Source organism: Neopelma chrysocephalum, unplaced genomic scaffold (assembly GCF_003984885.1).
Source record: "Neopelma chrysocephalum unplaced genomic scaffold, ASM398488v2 Primary Assembly neopelma1_72, whole genome shotgun sequence".
Taxonomy (NCBI): Eukaryota; Metazoa; Chordata; class Aves; order Passeriformes; family Pipridae; genus Neopelma; species Neopelma chrysocephalum.
The window spans coordinates 9,810,819-9,830,542 of record NW_020897732.1 but is presented as its reverse complement, the minus strand read 5'-3'; the positions used below and the strand labels follow the sequence as shown (position 1 = coordinate 9,830,542).

Here is a 19,724-nt window from a genome sequence, read left to right as displayed (position 1 = left end):
GACATCCATAGTTCTTCCCCACCTGGCTAGTGAGGACAGAAAAGCCTTCTTTTCTTATTAAGTTTAAAAGAAATCTCCCAATACTACAAGCAGTAAAGTTCCTATCCACATGAGTCATCAAAAGGGTTGAGACTTCCACATGCTTTACAGCCTGGGTAATACTCACAGAATCACAGCATGGCTGAGGCTGGAAGGCAGCCCAGAGGTCACCTTGTCCAAGGCCCTGCTCAAGCAGGATCATCAGACCCAGCGGCCCAGGAGTATGACCAGATGGTTTCTGAGCATCTCCAAGGATGGAGATATGAAATAGTAGGGGAAAAAAATTAAATTCCCCCCATTGACAAGGGACAGATATGCAGGGAAGTCACTGGGATTGATAAAATTTACAGTATTCCTTTGGGAATCTGACGAAGCAACACTGACTAAATATCTAAAAATGTTCTTTTGTTATAAACAATCCTTTTCTGTTTTCTAGTAATCACAAGACCCTATTCTGCAAGCTACTTGGGTAAAGCTGCAACAAGATAAGGAGATAAATATGTGGGCTCAGCCATGACAATCAGGCAACGAAAAGACACCAGCATATCCAAAAATTTTTCTTTTAAATAGTCAAAAACTACCTGTCAAGTCAAAACCAGAAAATACTGTAGGAGTTCTACCACAAAAAAAATTCTTTAAAATCTTATAATCGTCAGTATATAGTGACACTGAAAAAGAAAAACCAAAGAGCTGTCACAAACATAAAATTAATATTCTACTGCTGTTTAGATGCAGCAAGTTGACTGTTAAACCACTTTACTGGCTGGGGCTTTACTGCCAGACCTACTGCTGATCTGGCAGACAGTGAACCAAATGTCACGAGCTTCCAAAAGTTTCACAAGAACAGAAAGTATGGCAGGCTGGAAAATACCAGCATCACCAAACACAGCAGGGATGTTCCAGGGGTCTCAAACTGTTGCTTACTGAGATGTTCTGCAAGAGGGAGTAACAAGCTTTTAACCAGCAGTTACTTTTGCACAGGGAAGGGGCGGTGCTGTGTCAGAAAACAGGCAATGGGACAGGGTGCTTTACACAGCCTTGCAGGGATCTACAGACCTACAAACATCACCACAACGCTCTAGTCCTAGTAGTTTTGACAGATGAAAGACCAGGTCAATGTAGTAACAATATGAAAAGAAGTCTTAAGAAAGGAATGCAAACTATCAGTTTAAAATGCCTATTTGTCCTGGTTTTAGCTGGGATAGAGTTAATTTTCTTCTTAGTATGTGGTACAGGGCTGTGTTTTCAATTTAGGATGAGAAAAATGTTGGTAACACACCGATGTTTTAGTTGTTGCTAAGTAGTGCTTACTCTAAATCAAGGGACACTTCAGTTCCCCGTGCTCTGCCCAGGGAGAAGGTGCACAAGGATACGGGAGGGACATGGCCAGGACTGCTGACTCCAGCTGGCCAGAGGGATGTTCTATACCACAGAACATCATGCTCAGTATATCACAGAATCACAGAATGGTTTGGGTTGAAGGTAACCTTAAAGATCACCCAGTTTCAATCCCCCAGCCATGGACAGGGACACCTTCCACTAGACCAGGTTGCTCAGAGCTCCATCCAACCTGGCCTTGAACATTCCAAGGATGAGGCATCCACAACTTCTCTGGACAACCTGTTCCAATACCCCACCACCCTCACAGAAAAGAACTTCCTTCTAATATCCAATTTAAACCTATTCCATCTTAGTTTGAATCCATTCCCCCTTGTCCAGTGTACTACATGCTGTTGTATAAAGGTCCTATCCATCACTCTTGTAGGCTCCCTTTAGATACTGGAAGCCTGGGGACAGTTGGGCAGGAGCTGCTGATGGCTGCTCAGGGACAGGCTGGACTTTGGTCAGTGGGTGCTGAGAAACTGTGTTGAGCATCACTTGTTTGTATTGAGTTTTATTCCTCTCTCTCCTTCTCCTTTTCATCATCATTATCATTTTAATTATTAAACTGTATTAATCTCAACCCAGGTACTTAGCTGAAAGCTGGGATAAACCATGCCACTATCCAATACTGTAATTACCAAGTTTCACTCAGTAACTCAATTTAGGAACAAAACAAGTTTGCACTAGTCAGAGTTCATAATTCTGTTACTGTTCTGGACACAGTTTGATAGAAACACCACTCTTCCTGTCAGGGTCTGGAGAAGTCAGACTGGCACATGCAGCAATCACTCAGGATCAGGAATCTTTCACATACAACAACTTCATATGTGCAAGTTTTAGCAGCTGGGACAAACAGACAAACTGCAGATAACTGGGCCCCTGCAGATCACCTGCAACCCTTTGGGACAACAGGGAGCCAAGCCAAGGCATGTTATAGAAACACAGAACCATTAAGGTTGGAAACGACCTTTAAGATCATCAAGTCCAACCATCAACCCAGCACCACTGCATTCACCATTAAACAATGTCCTCAAATGCCACATCCACAAGTTCTCAGAACACTTCCAGGGATGGAGCCTCCACCACTTCTCCGAGCAGTCTGTTCCAACGCTTTACAACACTTTGAGCAAAAAAATCTTTCCTAACATCTAATCTAAACCTCCCCAGCACAATTTCAGGACTATTGAAGGCCCCACAGAGGGTGATGGTCACCCTTACTTGGGCTGCACCGAGCTTGTAGCCACATATTCTCATCTGCTGAAAACCATCATGGGAGACAGAGGGGGAAAAAGCAAACCGGAGTTTAAGTGTGACAATATTAACCACATGCAAGAGCCATTTCTCCATGGACAAAGGCACATTTATTTCATCTTAGGTGAACACTGTAATATTTTATTCACAACAACAAACAACAAAACGTACAACCACATCAGAAGTGGTTTTTTGGGGGGTTTTTGCTAGTGCTGCACGTGTTTCTTGTAAAACCACTACTTATCTATTTTTTTAACCTTTCTGAAGGACATTGCAGGAGTAATGGCTTCAACCTGAAAGAGGGTAGGTTTAAATTAAATATTAGGAAGAAATTCTTCACTGTGAAGGTGGTGAGGCACTGGCACAGGTTTCCCAGAGAAGCTGTGGATGCCACATCCCTGGAAGTGTTCAAGGCCAGGTTGGATGGGGATTTGAGTGACCTGGTCTAGTGGAAGGTGTCCCTGTCCATGGCAGGTGGGTTGGACTCAAACAATCTTTAAGGTCCCTTCCAATCCAAACCATTCCACGTATTACTTACTGCAACAGGTGTTATATGGAGAAGAGAAGAAAGCCTACAGTTGTTCTTTTTTTGTACATGCCACTGTGTATTTTGATACTTTTTATTCAAATAGAACTCTTATTTGTTAAATATAATTTATACAGAAAATAACTGTGTGCAAATTTTCTGTCAATTACAAAATAAAAATAAGATTTTCAATGTAGGACCATTTAAACTACAATTTTGTTCACTCTAAAAACATGACACCATATTACGGGTAACCAGCTCCCAGTGATCCATGACCGAGGAGCTTCCCAAGCTAGGAGTGGTATTCAACAGCACTCATCTGATTATTTTTCCACTGGTTTGTTCAGGTCTTTTTCAAACCCATGTCGAGTTGTTCATGCCCAAAGCATCCAGCAGCACTGAATTCTATAACTGCAGTAAATGCCAAGTGCAAACGCACCTGGCCCTTGTGCTTTCTGAACACGACCTGGATGTCCCCTGATTTTTGTGTTGCACAACAATGAATCACCGTGCCCTGTTCATTTTCTCCATACCGCTCATCATTTTGTGGGACCCTATTAAATTCCTCCTCAGTGAAATCACTTCAGGTTGAAGGCTTTTACCTCAACTGATCCCCTCACAGAAGCTCTTACTTTCTTCCTGTCGTACTCGTTGGCCTTTCCTGTACTTTCCCAATTACAGCTCATCCATTTGGAGAAGAGAAAGCAGAACTGCACATGGCATTTAGCATGCAGTGATGCCAAAGATTTATAAAGCAACAGAAAAAAAGAAAAAAAAACCCTCACTGATGCTCTATTCTGCTTATCCCTGTGCCAGTAATTCTTAGAATTTGTTTCCTTCTTTGACTTCTAAAAGCTCATGCAATTCTCAGAAGAACTAAAGCACCTCTTGCTCAGGTAGCAATAGCTATTTGAGAGTGATTTTTGTTTATATAAAATTGAGATGGTGATTCTCCCCTGTATGTTCTTTTACAGGCACTACTACTGAATTTAGAAGTCATTTCGTTTTCTATGGTCACTCTCCAGTGCCTTGCAGGTGGGCACCTCTTTTATTACCCTAAATAAGTTTATTTTACCCACTATTTTCTTCCCCTTTGTACCTGACCTAGAAAAGGGTTAGCAGGGTCGATGCTTGTGGGACTCCAACACCAGCCTGGTTTATATATGATTTTAACTCATCAGCAGTGAATTTCTCTAATATTTTTTCTACCACACTGAAGAGTCAGGCTCAACACAGCATCACTAAAAACTAAGACATGGTCACAGAACAAGGAAGGTGTCCCTGCTCATGGCAGGGGCGTTGGAACAAGATAATCTTTGAGATCCCTTCCAACCCAAACCATTCTGTGAACTACAACATACACAGAACAGCCCTCTTTCCAGTGAGGAAACGCATGCTACTGTTTCAATATATTTGACTGGTAATGACAACATCAACTCTCCCATCATGTCATTAATGACACAGCAGCAGGGTTAAGATTCCAGGTAATGGAAAAGTGGAATATTCTGGGTCTTTGAAAATTTCCAAAACCTTTTGGTTATGTTTAACAAAGCACAGTTTGATACCAAAACTGCAAAAGCAGTATTGAATAAATAAGCAAAAAAAAAAGAAGTTGCCTTTCAGAAATAACCTCCACGATGAAAAACTTAGTGAAGGTAGAATTGATCCGGAAATAACAGATTCCATCAGCTCTCAAAACACCTGAGACAGAGATATCAGTCAGAAGGTAAAAAAATCAGATTTTTCTAAATGGCCCATTTTAAGCTTGCATGATGATAAATAGTATTATCGAGTCAGCCTGTAATGATTTAAAGGCAAATATCAAATAACTTCCTCTTGTGTTTGCTTTCCTCATTACAAACAAATTACCAGAATATAATGCAAAAATAATAAGATGCTTACAATAATTACAACAACATGCTTCAGTTCTGCTAATTTTTCCAGTGGCTGGACAGGTAGGAGTCAGCAGCATTAGAAAGAATAAACTACTCCTTTTCTAATAAGTACACAGAATATTAATTGCCTTGAAACATATTTAAATGCATTTCTAAGCACATATTTGCTGCAAATATTTATGGACAAATTTAATCTACAAGCAAGTCCTCAGTGGAGTAAATTCTTCCTTTCATTAATTTTAGAAGGGATGAGTAGTAAGTGATGAGGCCTCAGTATCTGCCTGAAAAGCACAAAGTGGATTTTAAAACAACTTTGGTGTTAACACATGGCTGAGAGCTTTTGCCATTGCTTCACCCAAACCAGGACTTGCTCTCAGGTGTGTTTTATTTTGTCTTAATGAGAGGCTCTACTCAGTATTGTTCATGTCACTGCAAAGAATGTCTGTATTTCCTCTAATAAGTAGGATATGGCAAGATTTTTTTTTCTTTATAAAAGTGCTTTTCAGGCTGCTTCAAAGCTGATGAGATTCTGAATTAGTCCAAAATTCCCTGGCAGCTTCTACATAAATAACTTTCCATCACTGAGAAGTGTTTGTTTCTGGTTCTTCTGTGCTTTGCCCAGAGACAAATGAGACTGATGAGAGGAAGGCTCAACCTCAGGAATTTAATGTGAAGTCCAACAAGAAATCAACTGGTCAGGCAACATCACTGGGTCTGGTAATAACGTTACTAATGACAATAATGCAGGCAAGGAGATACTGGTTGATAAAATCATCCAGGCTGCTCTATCTGTTATCAATTCTGAAGTTCCAAACACCATGGGGAGGTGAGGGTCTCACAGAAAGCAGTGCTGTAAGACCTGGTTGACATGGTATGGATAGTAAACAGAATACCTGATGGATTTACTATTAATTTCCCAAGACGCTCAGCAGTTCATAGAAACTTGTTTTATCGCATTTCTCCCAGATCAATATCTGAATCCCAACATTTTTATGTGACACAAAGACGGGAAGAATTGCAGACTCTAGGATGAGTTGAGATATTTCACAAGTGTTCTCAAAGGAAAAAAATTGAATAATCAAATAATTAACACATAGAATTTGGTTTGAACTTGAAATGCAGAGCCAAGAAAATACCAAGTACAGAAACTTGCTGAAGCTAACAGAAGATGGGGAAAAGGAGCAGAAGCCAAGTCTTCACTAATAGCAGAAGGGGCACCAAACCTACAGAAAGCATATCATGAGGTATTTAGTATATTCTTTCTTTCTTTAGATTAGCAGTTCTATATTTGCCTATAAGTGTGTGCACAAAGCCACACGCTTTCCACAATTTTCTGGTTTGTATTTATTTGGCCATTAGAGACTCACCCATCAGAAGAAAACTACTCTTACAGAGAGGAACAACACAAGAGGATCTACAGGAGAACATATTATTCCCCAGGAAACTATTCTACAGTGTTTTACTGATAACTAGACAGGTGGAAGGTGGTGATGGCTGGAAGGTCTTGACAGGACCAGAGGCAACGGACACCAAGTGAAACAAAGGAGGTTCCCTCAGAAAACACTTTTTTACTGTGAGGGTGCTTGAGCACTTACACAGATTGTTCAGGCAGGTTGTGGAGTCTCATTCTTTGGAGATACCCAAAAGCTGTCTGGACATAGTCCTGGACAGCCAGCTCTAGGTGACCCTGCTTGAGCAGGGGGTGGGCCAGATGATCTCCAGAGGTCCTAGCCATCCTTAACCATGCTATGATGCTGTGGGTGCTAAAATGATGGAAAGGATATGTAACCACACCAGCTGGACAGAGAAATATCAATGCAATATCACTGGAGGAACCACAGTGAAGAAAAATGAAGGAAGAGACAGCTGGAAAGACCAATAAGAAGCTGAAAAGCAAAACTAAGGGAGGAGCCCAGGGATCAGCAAGAGAGACAGGGCTGGTGGGTGAAGGACAGGAGTCTGTCCTGAGGTTTACAAGAAGCTGAAATCTACTGATTCAGTAGAAGCAGTTGTCAGCACCACTTTTTCAAGAAAAAGTTTACTTAGCTCCAAACAGATCTTCCTTATAAATTCCAAAATTTCCTTTTTCCAATTCCAAATCCCTGCTCTCTTTCCGTTCTTAAGAATTCCTCTATACCAAAGTGAACCTGGTAGTTGGCAGAAAACAGCCAGGGCTGAGGAATCACGGTGGTTGGCAGGGATAACCAGCCATACTGAAATGATCAGAGCAGCACACGCCTTCCCCTGCTTGGCTTCCAATTCTGCCTCCTTTTACATGGGAGATTACAGAATTTTGGTAAGGGCAGCAACTTGTTTCCCGAACTGCAATTAAAACAGCTGTGCCTCAGCATTGCAAAAGAGCCCCTTCAAGAAGAATCTTTGCCTTTTTTTTTTATAATAAACATTTGTGTCAACATTACAAATGAAAATAATGTTTGGTACTTGCACACCCTCTGCTTTTTTCCCCATAAAAGACCTGACAGCTAGAAAATACTTCTTTAAGTGGGATTATATGGGGCATCTCATTTTTCCCTTCCTGTGAGGAGAGTTCTCATTCCTCCTGCATTGCTCCCTCCCCTAAAAGCAGAGCTCATTATACTGAACACAACATTCACATGGACTTCTCTCATTTTATGAAACTTAATTAATTCACAAAAGGGCACCAGTAATGCTAGACTCCATAAATAAAACAAAACAGAAACAAGCTCAAAAACCCAAACAAACAAGAAACAAAAATCTCACACAGTAAAAGAATTCCTGATTATTCTCAGCATATGAACCAAATAATGGAAGAGAGAAACACAGAGACTGAAACTATGTCACACATCAGGATGTTCAATCTCAGTTTGAGTTCTGTAATATTACTATATTGTGTTTTGGTTTGCCAACTACTGCAGAAAATTGTTGGCAAGTCCACTATTTGCAAAAAAACAAAATAAAATACCTTTTTAGTCAAAGTAGAAATTAATAAACTAGTACACAAATACACTATAATTTAATTAAAACAGTTTCACACAGAGCAACAAACTGGGATTACTCCTTCTCCCACACTTTTTTACCAACACAGGTAAGTGCTTAGAATAAGTTTTAGAGGCAGTCTTTTCAAATATGAGTAAAGCTCTAGCAAGTCACATGATGTTCAACCTTTAAAATAACATAATTGCGATTCTGTCTCTATCAAATTGCTCCACATGATAATGCTCTTTCAAGTCTATTTCGGTTCCCCTGTAAAAATGTGATTTCAGACCTATGTGTTTTTACATGGCATATTCTCAGTTAGGAGTACAGTCTGCAGATCCATCCTGGGCTCAGCACTGAAGGGGTGGTGCATCACTTCTTCCAGTGGCAGACCCAGAGGAGTATTTGTCCACTGGGATTTCCAGCACAGTGCTCCACTACTGCCTGTACCTTTAGAATGAGCACCAGCCCTCTGTGACAGCCAGGTTGATTTTGATGGAAGATAATGGAGAGACTTATCTATATGCAGTCTTGGAGCCTTAAAAATAATTATCTGTGTCCCTCTCTCCTCTGAAGCAAGAACTGCTCTCAGATCTCTGTTGAGGAACTTTGTTAATAATGACAAAAGCCAAAAAAATACAGCTATCACTGAATTCCCTACACAGTAGTTACCAGTTGTTAAGCTTGTATTTCTTTTTGGGTTGGTTTTCTTCTTTTTTTTAAACATATTTAAAATTTACAAAACTTATCACTTACAATAACACTTTCTGTCCCCTTGGCTGATTTCAATAAGACTGTTTCTAACACATGGGATAGGAAGTCATAAATGGAATATAGGGCACTGTTTTTCTATACACAAACACCTGCTTCAGCTTCTTCACTTTGAACTTTATTAACTTTTATGTTATTAACCTACTTGTAGAAGCTGCAAAAGTCCATCCAAGTTCACTACCACCAACAGTTTATCAGCAGGGGCAGAAAAACAATGGACAGAATAAAACAATGAAACATCCTTGTATTAAGCTTTAATCCAGACTCCCTCCACATACCATTCACAACACAAACTCAACACAAGTTGTGACTTAACACTCAGGACACTCCCCAAAGCCTCGAGTCACAAGCACAAAGACTTCTCAGCATCATTGACCATCGAGCAAGTAGGAAACAAGAGACCAGCAGATACAGTCAAAGCTCATCCTCCATCCACTTGAGAAGTTCAGCCTCCTCCTCTCCGGCTGTCACCACTGCGGCCACGTTCCTGCATGGCCCAGACATAAAAGTTGCTGCAAAGATGGCTCTTTTGAGGTCCTCTACTTCTTCTCCCTATAAATCTACACTAAGCACAGATTCTTGTCTTCCTCTTGAAGGACTCCACAACTCTACCTCCTTCACTTTGCAGCTCTGAGAGGAACAGACAACTCCCTCAACTCAGGTGGCATCTCCAGGTCACTGCTGCCCTGACCACCTGTCTGCTGTTCGTGTGTCTGTGCCTCCTTCCACTTCTCTCATTACACATATAGGGCCATCTAATTAAATTTAGAAACCCTTATGTGTCAATGCCTTTTTAAGGTTTATTTCTGGCAAACAGCAACTTGTCCCTGGTTAAAAACAGGCAAATGGCTACAGACATGTGCCTGGCAAAGAGATGACAGTTCTTCACCATGGTCTTTATCTCGTGTGTTGGCTCATCTGCTTGTCTCTTTAGGCTCCTGAACTGCCAGAACAGAAATCACAGACTGTTTCAACAGTACTCAGTCCAGTACAATGAGCTCCCTCTGGTAACCGAAGCATCTGGGTACCACCACAACAAATATTTACAAAAGCAAGAACAGAGATTTATCCTGTTTCCTAAGCAGCAGTAGCAAGAATTAACATTTGGTTATCCTGGTTATCCCTTTGGTATATAATCTGCTGTAGTTATCTGAAGATACAGGTCAATAAGCAACAGTGTATTTTGGCAGGTATTCCACAAACAGCAGCCACCACTTCAAAGCTTTTATTTTTGTTAGATACAGCCTTGTAAAAGTAGAAAAAGAACCTCTACGTATCTACAGTAAAAAGGCATTCCCATTAAACTATTTAAAAACAATAGGTTCAAATAGCTTAAAATAAACATAGGTTTAAATAACGTAGGTTTTTTACTTTCATATCTGCCCAAATGTACACCTTGTACTACAAAACTAAAGAAATATTTCTTGTCTACCAAAGTCCTGCCTAATGAAATGCATTTCTGAGAGAGAAGCAGTACCCAGACAGCATCAGCACTATACTCTCAGTACCTGTTTCCACAGTGTTTTCTGTTTCTGCTGCCTCCAAACCATCCATACTGTCTTCATCCTCCACTGCAGTTTTTCCTCTACTCCGAGGCCTGCAAACATAAGAAGGAAAAACTCTTTTTAGACAGAAAGCATTTTTAAAATTAGGATTTAAATACTTTCTTTTTGAGGGACAAATGTCAGCACTAAATTATGTAATGTTTAAGTTAACCCATGATTTCAGTCTCGTACAAATCAGAAGTTTCCTCCCCTTTTTTCCTGTTCTAGGTAATGCCCTCAGAAAGGTACACTTGAATCAGCAGTTGGCCCTTCAAGTTTCTCTGATTATTCTCAGAAGAAAAATAAAATAATGAACTTTTACTGATCAAACAATGGATTAAAACAGGCAGATTTTAAGACACAAGGAACCCTGTTTGCTCGACATAAGAGAAGAGAGAACACTATCCAAAGTCTGGTCAGTAGTTACCACAAAATAGAGACCGATCCATCCAGAGCATCCTTGGATGAAATTTCTATAGAATAATAATGATGCTAAGGCAATGAAATTGAAACACGTATTATTTGCAGTGAAACAAATATTTTGACACGTAAAGTAAAATGTTATGAGAGATGACTGGATGTCATCACATTAAAAAAGTCATCACGTGAGGACAGCCTGTCAAACCTAAAATACCTGGCAGATTTGTTTCAATTTCAACCAAGGTCTGACGGAAAGCAGACAGGTTTATGCTACAAAATTCCAGCCTTTTTTCCCTGCCTGGCTCTTCAGCGACTATCATGGTGGGCTGTTGAGAAGCCCAGGCATCCAGATTCCCAGCTGTTCAGCAGCCCATTTGAAAGGGAGCCAAGAGCTTGGCACCTCGCCTCCCAAATTTTCAGGCTACTTGGCAACCCGCCTGGCGTGCTGACGGAAAGCCTGGGGGACCCTGGGAGCTTCTGATTCCAAGTACACAAATTTTGAGCAGTTTGGGGCATCTCGGCAGTTCCAATGTCCCAGAGCTCCCAGGCAACCATTCACCCAACCAGCATGCCTTGAATCGGGATGCCAGGCAGGGCAGCACACGGGCACCCCGCCTGCTCCCCCCCAAACAAAACCGCTCCAGTTCCTCTTTCACAGAGGACTCTGAAAGGTTTGGGTTTAGTTCTACATCGGGGAAAAAAGGTTTTGGTTGTTGGTTTGGTTTTTTCTTTTTTTTTTTTTTTTTTGAAGCGATTAAATCATTCCAAAACCAGCATTTCCTTTTTTTGTACAGTCTGTTATAGTACTTGGGTCTACCCAAACTACTTCCGCAGAACTAGATCTGCTAAATCAGCTACAAAATAAACTCTTATCGTGCAACGCCTTTGGTTCTCTTGGATCAAAGAACTGGACAGAACTGGAACCATCTTTGGAGCCTACACAGGTTGCTCTCCTGCTAGAAGAGGATTGACTGTCTAGGACTATCTAACAAGACGACCCCTTCAAATTGTGTTGGAACCATTTTTGCCTCTGTAAAGCAGGAAAAAAAGAATTAAAATGAGGCTCAAAACAAAGCCTGAAAAAAAACCCCACTCAATTTACAAAGGAGCTGGGGGGAAGAAAAAAGTGAGAAGAGATGAAGGACAGAAGGACTTTTCTTGGCATCCCTATAAAATTTGTTCAGGATAATGCTGAAAAATGTGAGCACAGTGGGAACCCAAGGGATTACAAGGTTATCTTTCCCTTTGCCTGCTTATCCATAAGCACTGACAGCATATCCATAACACACAAAATAAGAAATAGCTGCCTTAGACGAGACAGAATCCAGCATCCCCTTCAGTTATTTGCCACTTTACAAGCTTCCCACTGTAGTATCTTAAAACCCATGTTTCACAAATATTTAAACCAGAATAAACTGCACAGCCAGCAGAAGAAACTGTCTTATACTCTTCCCTTCAGACACCATATCAACCCATCCAGGAGGACAGTGACCACTGAGCTGGCTGGAGTGCAGACACGCGTTTTGGAAGCGGGAAGGACACAAATGTTTCTTGCAGCAGCATCTGAGATGGTCACACAGAAGGATTCCCATCCCTAACAAAGAGTAGGGAGTAGAACAAATGGAACATCATACCCAATGGATAAAACAGGCTCATCCAGCAGGACAGAGATACAGTAAGAAAGGTGACATCCTTCTAACACAAAAACAATGCAGCTAATTAAAAAAAAAAAAAAGCTTTTAGGTATTAAATTACTTCCAGTTCTTCACAACATCCCAGGACATCATTCAGTACCAAGAAAAAGAATGGGAATGTAGGTAAGTGAAATCACTTCCTTGGGGAAGGAATGCTCAAAAGCTTTACAGAACACAACCAGCTAAGGAGAGGGATTATTTCTAAATCCTATCCCAATTATTCTTCTACCAACTATCCGACTGCAGTGCAAAGTTACAAGTCAGTACTAAACAAGGATTCCTTTGAAATCATCACAAACATTAAATGATAATTCTGCTTTCTTCAAAAGTACCCCTTTTCAGTATTCCTCAACACAACCCTGCAGGTGAAACTTGCTGGACAGTTGAAGATGACGATTGTTTATGTTTATTTAATAATTTACATACAGTTTTAGATTTTCTATTAAACACCGAAGCACCTCACAAAGACTTTTTAAAAATTTTAACAAGAGCAGTATTCACTCCTTGAACTCCCTACCGTATTTTAGCAACCTATTTAACACCAAGGAAAATCAGATGTTTCAATTAATTAAACGTAATTGCTTCCTTCAGCAAAAGATATAACCATGTCTGGTGTTTTCTTGCCATTCCCCTCCCCCAAATATTCTACAAAAAGCCTTCATAATGCTGTGCAGGTTTTAAATAAAACTGAAGAAACGGTGAAAAAAATGGCAGATTACATCATTAACTTATTTTTGCTAGTTACATTTGTTTCCCAATCATCAGAAGAGATTTTATAGCCTACAAATTTATGTTTGGCTTAGAGAAAAAAATAATTCAAGTCAGAAAACAGTGAAATATACACTGCACTGACAACTATAATTTAATGTTTCCACAGCAAATGCTGTTTAAGAAGGCCATATACCATACCTAATGGTTGTAATCAGCATTTGTAATAAGAATGGACTGTTTGGTGTTATTTGCATTAAGTTTATACATTTTATTTAATAGTTTTATACACAAAGTTTTTGGCTGGTTTGTATAACACTACATTTTTCTACTGACAAACTCTGTTAGTTTCTTATTTTTCTATTTACTTATTCTACTCCCCCTTAAATACAGCAGGAAAAGCAACCTGTGCTCTGTTCTTTGCCTGGGACTTGACTACTTCTTCTCCAGTGCATCCCTCTGAAGGAGGATGTGAAAAGGCTGTGGGGGCAAGACAGGGTTGGGCCAGTTTTTGCTGCCTTATTACGGAACAACAGCCCGTGACTATTACCCGACACTCACACAAAGCCAGACAGCACTGAACCATAAGTGCTATATTGAACATTATAACCTCAATTCTGCTCTAGATCTCGAAGTTCAATCCCAAAATTTCTGACTGGGGTGGGGGGTAATTATAACACTCTTTTACACTAACGCCAGCAGCTCGCGACGGCAGAAGTATTGAACGCAGATGAGCCACGTCTCCTAGGGCTCACAAACCCAGAACAAAATGTACAGGCAGGGCCTGACCCATAAGGACTCCACCAGAAAACAATAAATATTAGTCAGTGGGCAGGCAGTGAGCTTGGTAAGCGGCTGAACTGCTGCCAAGGTCTCTGCGATGGCTTCCTCGCCTGCCTTTTTCCTACAACAGACTTCAATTTAGAAGGAAAAAACAAAAGCACATCTATTTCTGTTTAAAAGAACAGATCCACTGAGAGAAATGTAACTTCTTGAAGTGTTTAAGGCACATTCAGCGTTTCATGGAATAAAGTCAACAACAAAGACAAAACTACACTTTTTTATTAATATGGGACTCCAGTTAAATATAATTACTGTCTACAGTAATTTGACTCATATTTCCATAAAACAGAGTCATTTATCAAAATCCTTTGTGACCTACTCCTAAATTTTTTATCAATTAGCTTTTTCAGCTAATGCCTTTCATTAATCTCCATCTTTAAATATACCATAGTAAACAAAAATCTCGTAATTCTTCTCTGGATAAGCAACTAATTAAATTTAGCCCAGAGGAGAAAGAAAAAGCCCAGAAAAACCTTTAGCAGGGCTCAGCAGAGCATTAGGTACTCCCTCTGCACAGGGGGAAAGCCTTGCTGAGGCTCTCTGAAAGCCCTGATGGCTTCACTAACACTGGGAGATCACCAGGCATCTGAGAGGCTTCTGCTGAATGCACGGAGAGCAGCACGGATGCACAACGCCGGGAGAAAATGGAAAAGTATCTTACTCATCTGACAGCAATCAGATACTGCTTCTTTTCTTCTCTTTTCTGCATGGTTGGGGTGTGTTTTTGGATGTTTTGTTTTGATTTTTTTAAAGGTCATATCAATAGCACCATAACTGGACCAGTACAATGTAGGTCAAAAGGACATCTTGGATCTTACTCGTTCTTTCCACAAAGTGATCAGGAATAAGGCCATGGGCCAACATTTCCTGGAACCACATGAAATGACAGACAAAGCTACCATCCTCAGATGCCAGGCTGCTGGTTTATGATTACCCAGAAGTTATTGCCAGACACCGGTTTCTGCAAGTCCTCCCTAAGTTGCTACCAACAAAATCATGTGACTGTTCAGACCATCCATCAAAACTACCTTGCCAATCCAGTGCATTTTGTTCCAGGCTTATGCAAACAGGTACATACGAGCCACTTCAGAGTCTTCCCCTCTTTCCCACATGCTGAAAGCTCTACATCATTCAGGGGAAAAACTACCTCCCTTCCGACGCTTTGCAAACCATGGAGCAAAACGATGGTACTAAATATATAAAACAGGGCCAATAACCTTAAAAAGCAGTGTAACATCTGGGATACAGTAACATCCTAAACCAGCACAGATGTCTTGTTAAATGAACATCTGTCCACAGCCTTACGCTGGAAGATGGTACAGGAATGATTTATAAAAAGGTTCAATTAGTGCTGCCATCAGCACGGCTGGTAACGAATTAATGTTCACAGGTCCTTTCACAAGTGAAAGCTGTTACTCTCTTTTCGGGAATCTTTTTAACAGGTGTGCAAAAGCACAAGCTCCCACTACTACTGAACCGTAAGTGGTAAGTGCAGCTGTAAAAGTTTAACTGTGCTTAAGCAGAAGCTAAAATACCTAAGGTTCAGCTAATAGCCCCTTGTGAAGGGAACCACAGCAAGCAAGAATTAATTCAAGAACATACCTATAAAGGAAAGGTTCTTTTTTCCCCTCTCTGTACACTACTTTAGTCTTTATTACTTCTAAGAGTTGTGGAAGTTCTACATCCAAGTCTATATAAAATGAAGAACAAGGCGCTCTGGAAACAAGGCAGATGCCAGCTAGTGAAAACTAATTTCAATAACTCTAAAAACTAACAAGCCTAAAATAGGAAAGTCCAGCTTCAATATTGACTCCAACTTCAAACTTATTCTGATGTAAAAGATTCTTTACAGGATTTTTTAATTGACCAATCAGTACCAGGTGAAAATACTTTATGCACTTGCCTCACCCTCCACAATATTTTCTTTTGCACGTGGTAAAAGAAGAATGTGACGTAGTTTCTTCCTATTTACTTTTTATATTAGATATGTGTATATTACAGGCTGAGGAATCCTGATGTATGGGAAAGATGTGCAGCAGAAACATTACAAGTAAAAGGCGACAACAAATTGAACTTTCAGTAATAGAGAGAAGTGAAAGACTGTAGGAAAGCTTTTTTGTTTAGCATCTACTGAATCAGATTTGCTCAACCTTCAGTTTCATTATTAAAAGATCTCAAAACTATATTCGATATTGCCTATTAGTCTCCTGGTACAATCAAAGAAAAATTGTGCTTCTTAATACTTCTAATTTATAAAGCATAATAGTCTTTTCAAAAAATACTACATCAAAGAAGTGACCCAGCTTACGTTTAAAACCAAAACATTGCAACTTCCCATCTTACACCTCCTCTAACCAGTAACGATCTAAAAGACATTATTCATTCACTCAAGGTTACTCATTCACCCAGGCTGTAACATCTTCACAGCTCAAACTTTTTCACATCTATATTTTATACTGTTACCTCTGAGAGCAATAAACACCTAAAAAAAATATTACAGCCTTTGAGATCAGGGATGTCTGAGAAAAAGCATAAAAAGAACCTACCTCTGCTGGACGATTCTCAGCTAAACTTTTCCAGTGCTCCCCCGTGAAAGGGAGATTTGTCAAAGATTCCCTACACTGCCCAAACAAATGCAAATAGGAGTCTTTTAAAGATTATTTGTACTGAACGTCATAAATGCATCTTTGCTGTCATTCTACAGTGCAGTCACTATTGACAAAAAGGAAGCAAATACAAAGGAAACCCACTGATAAATGTAGAGCTCTTCAAGAAACAAGGCTGCCCTGAGAGGTTGGGAGAGAAGTGTCAAAACGAATCTGCATTGCGCAGTTGTAACAACTTAAATGCCAAATGAATCAGTACTCTGAAGTAAATGTGAAGTTTGGTTTATCTGTATTTTCAACTTCAACTGTCCTTGCATAATGGTTGTACTGTGGGGGTTCTCAGGCCCATATTTGAGCAAAATTATTTTCCATGGGAGACTGAGAAAAGGCAAATAGGATGTCCTGCCTGCAGGCACTCATCAGGACTGTCTACCCAAATCAAAGAGGCATAATTACTGCAACAGGAATGTCATCTCACTGTAGGAAAACCTTAATCTCAACTCAATTTTGCAGAAGGCCACCAGATCCAAGAGCCTGAAGCTACACTCTGTTGGGTGATGAGGCTGGTCTGGCCAAAGCGACCGTCTGCAGCATTTTGTCTGCTCTTCCCTGAAGTTATTCATAGTTGTTCAGTTTGAGTCTGGAACTGCTCTTTTAAAAGATAAAGCAGATGAAGACTATCATAGCTGAAACAGAGCCTTACTAACAAGACCATGAAATCTTCTTCCTAACTTGTTACCCATTTGGGAACATCCTCAGTGGGCTGGGAAGAGAGACAGCGGGTCACAGCAGCCAAGGATCAAACCAGGTAGATTCAGTATCATCGATTAACAGTTCAGTAACAGTTGTAGGCACATAAAATAATGCATTTTTCACATGAGCCCACAAAATGCCCTCGAAGTTACAGCTCTGTTACAGCCAGTTATGGACTGGAACATTGACAATAGGGCTACTGCACTGCAATGTACTTCTGCACACCTTCTTCTGACACCACTGCATGAGAAAATCTGAGTTTGATGTTAAAAGTATGAAACCAGGTTGCTTCATCTACTTGTATGAACTGTTCAGATTTGGAAACAGTTCGAATAACAGGGAGAGAAATCATATAAAATGCTTTCAGATCTTTCAAGCTTTCTTTTTTTACTTTTCAAACTGCCTTTTTAGACATCTATAAATTCTGTAAGTGAAAATTACTTTCAGTCAACTAAATGTCACATTAACCCAGCAATGTACAGCACCAAAAACTACTACAGGTTCTTCTTTCTCAAGAACCACCTTCCCACTGATGGGTAGACTGTATAATTTTATTCTGTAACACAAAACACTTTACATACAGACCTTAATGATTATACATATTTCAGTAAAAAATAAAACTAAAAAAAACTGGATGCATTTATGACCTTCCAACACATCATATATCTGCAGTTTGGCACAAACAACATCCTTTATATACATTTGTTACCAATGCACCTGGCCGTCCTCACTAACAAAATGATGCAAAACAACAAACTAAAATTGCAGCAATATTTTTTTCTGGAACCAAATTAGACACCAAGAGCTACAAGTACAGCCACCTGCATGTTTCCAACTCCAGTGAGTTCCACCTGGCTCCAGACTTGGTAATGGCTCTATTCTTATGATTCCTTCAGACAGCAGTTTGTGTTCGGTTAATTTGCTAAATAATGTTTAGCAAGTCCACTGAATGTTTTCCTGTGTTCTCCTTTGACAGGCAAAGAGCATGAAATGGCAACATGAACAGTTGAGAGACCATGGGCATTGCCAAACCCACAAATTTCTAACCTTTGCAAGAGTTTCATATGTGCACCTGCACCATCCAACACTGTGTCCACACTCCTCTGTCCTCTAAATAAATAAAATTGCATTAAAATATGCTACTGCATCAAACACTGCTTTTTCCTGATGGGTAGTGTAAGCATCCACTTAGATCTGAACACAAGATTTGTTTCTCCATGACGACGACTATGGCAAGTTTTAACTTCTCCAATCTTGTGACAGCCATGGTGCCCAGAATTTTTTACCCACAAGAGCACCAAGCTCGTGTCTTTTTTAAGAATCATCCAGCTCCTTGTTCTTTCATACACTGCAGGATTTGCCTGCTACTCCTCTTCTGACTAAAGGTGGCAATACAATGGTAAGGGCTGTAATTCTCATGTCTGGTGATTTCAAGATCCTGCACATAAAATTCAGCAGATCTGAGTCATCACGTATGAGAAACAGCTGTCAAGTACTTGGAACTTGGTGGAAGTTTTGGTCTCTGTGAACAGATTTTTGTAATTTTAGCACCATTAATTAAGAGTCAAAGATTTCCTTTTGGAACTTTGCAGTCTGACAGAGTCTTACCACAGGAACACCGTGAAGATTCTCTCATTTGTTTTCTTAAGTTAAATATTCTCATTGGATATATTAGCTGCAGGTGCAGGCTGTGCTGCTTGTCTTAACACCCAGCCACACACAGGGCAGGTATACAGACAATAAAATAACCTAATACTGAAGTTTTGACTCAGAAAAGTGTTTTTATACCCAGCAAGTACAATCTGCATACACTGATCACAGAGAGCTCCAAAGACTGCTTTTATTCATCATTAATTCAGCTAGTATACTCAAAAAAGGATGCAAATATTCAACTATTCTATCAATTTATTTAAGATAAACTAAACCCCACTCACACAGCATCATTTTGAGAGGTTTCCAGACCTTAAATCTTATCAAAATGCATCAGTCGACTCAGAGCATCTCATGCTTTCTCATCGAATAAAGCTCAGTATCTTTGGCTCAAGTCAATTTTACTCATGTCTTTCATAGCAAACACCAGTCTTCCTGTAGATTGCATGGAAAATAACTGCATTCATTCTTATGCTTTTGAAATATATCTGATCCCACCAGTATCACAAAAAGCCCATCTGTCTGTCCCTCAGGTGCATGTTACAGCATTTCCTGAAGAAGGTGTCCGTGCACCAATTTCACCTGAACTTCTGTTTACAAAGGCAAAGAACCACCCATGGACACCACTATCACTGTATTTAAGCTTTAATCTTGAACAAGCATTTAAGCTTAAACTAGAGGGA

General features: G+C 40.0%; 1 protein-coding gene across 10 annotated transcripts in view; it reads right to left on the bottom strand.

The window, feature by feature from the left end:
- KMT2C (lysine methyltransferase 2C) overlaps positions 1-19,724 on the bottom strand; it is a 198,749-nt gene that overhangs the window by 135,346 nt on the left and 43,679 nt on the right. For all 10 annotated transcript variants that reach the window (XM_027686911.1, XM_027686912.1, XM_027686913.1 and 7 more), the window contains one exon: positions 10,332-10,420. In XM_027686911.1, coding sequence (XP_027542712.1) covers positions 10,332-10,420 — 89 coding nt within the window. The remainder of the gene's footprint in view (positions 1-10,331; positions 10,421-19,724) is intronic.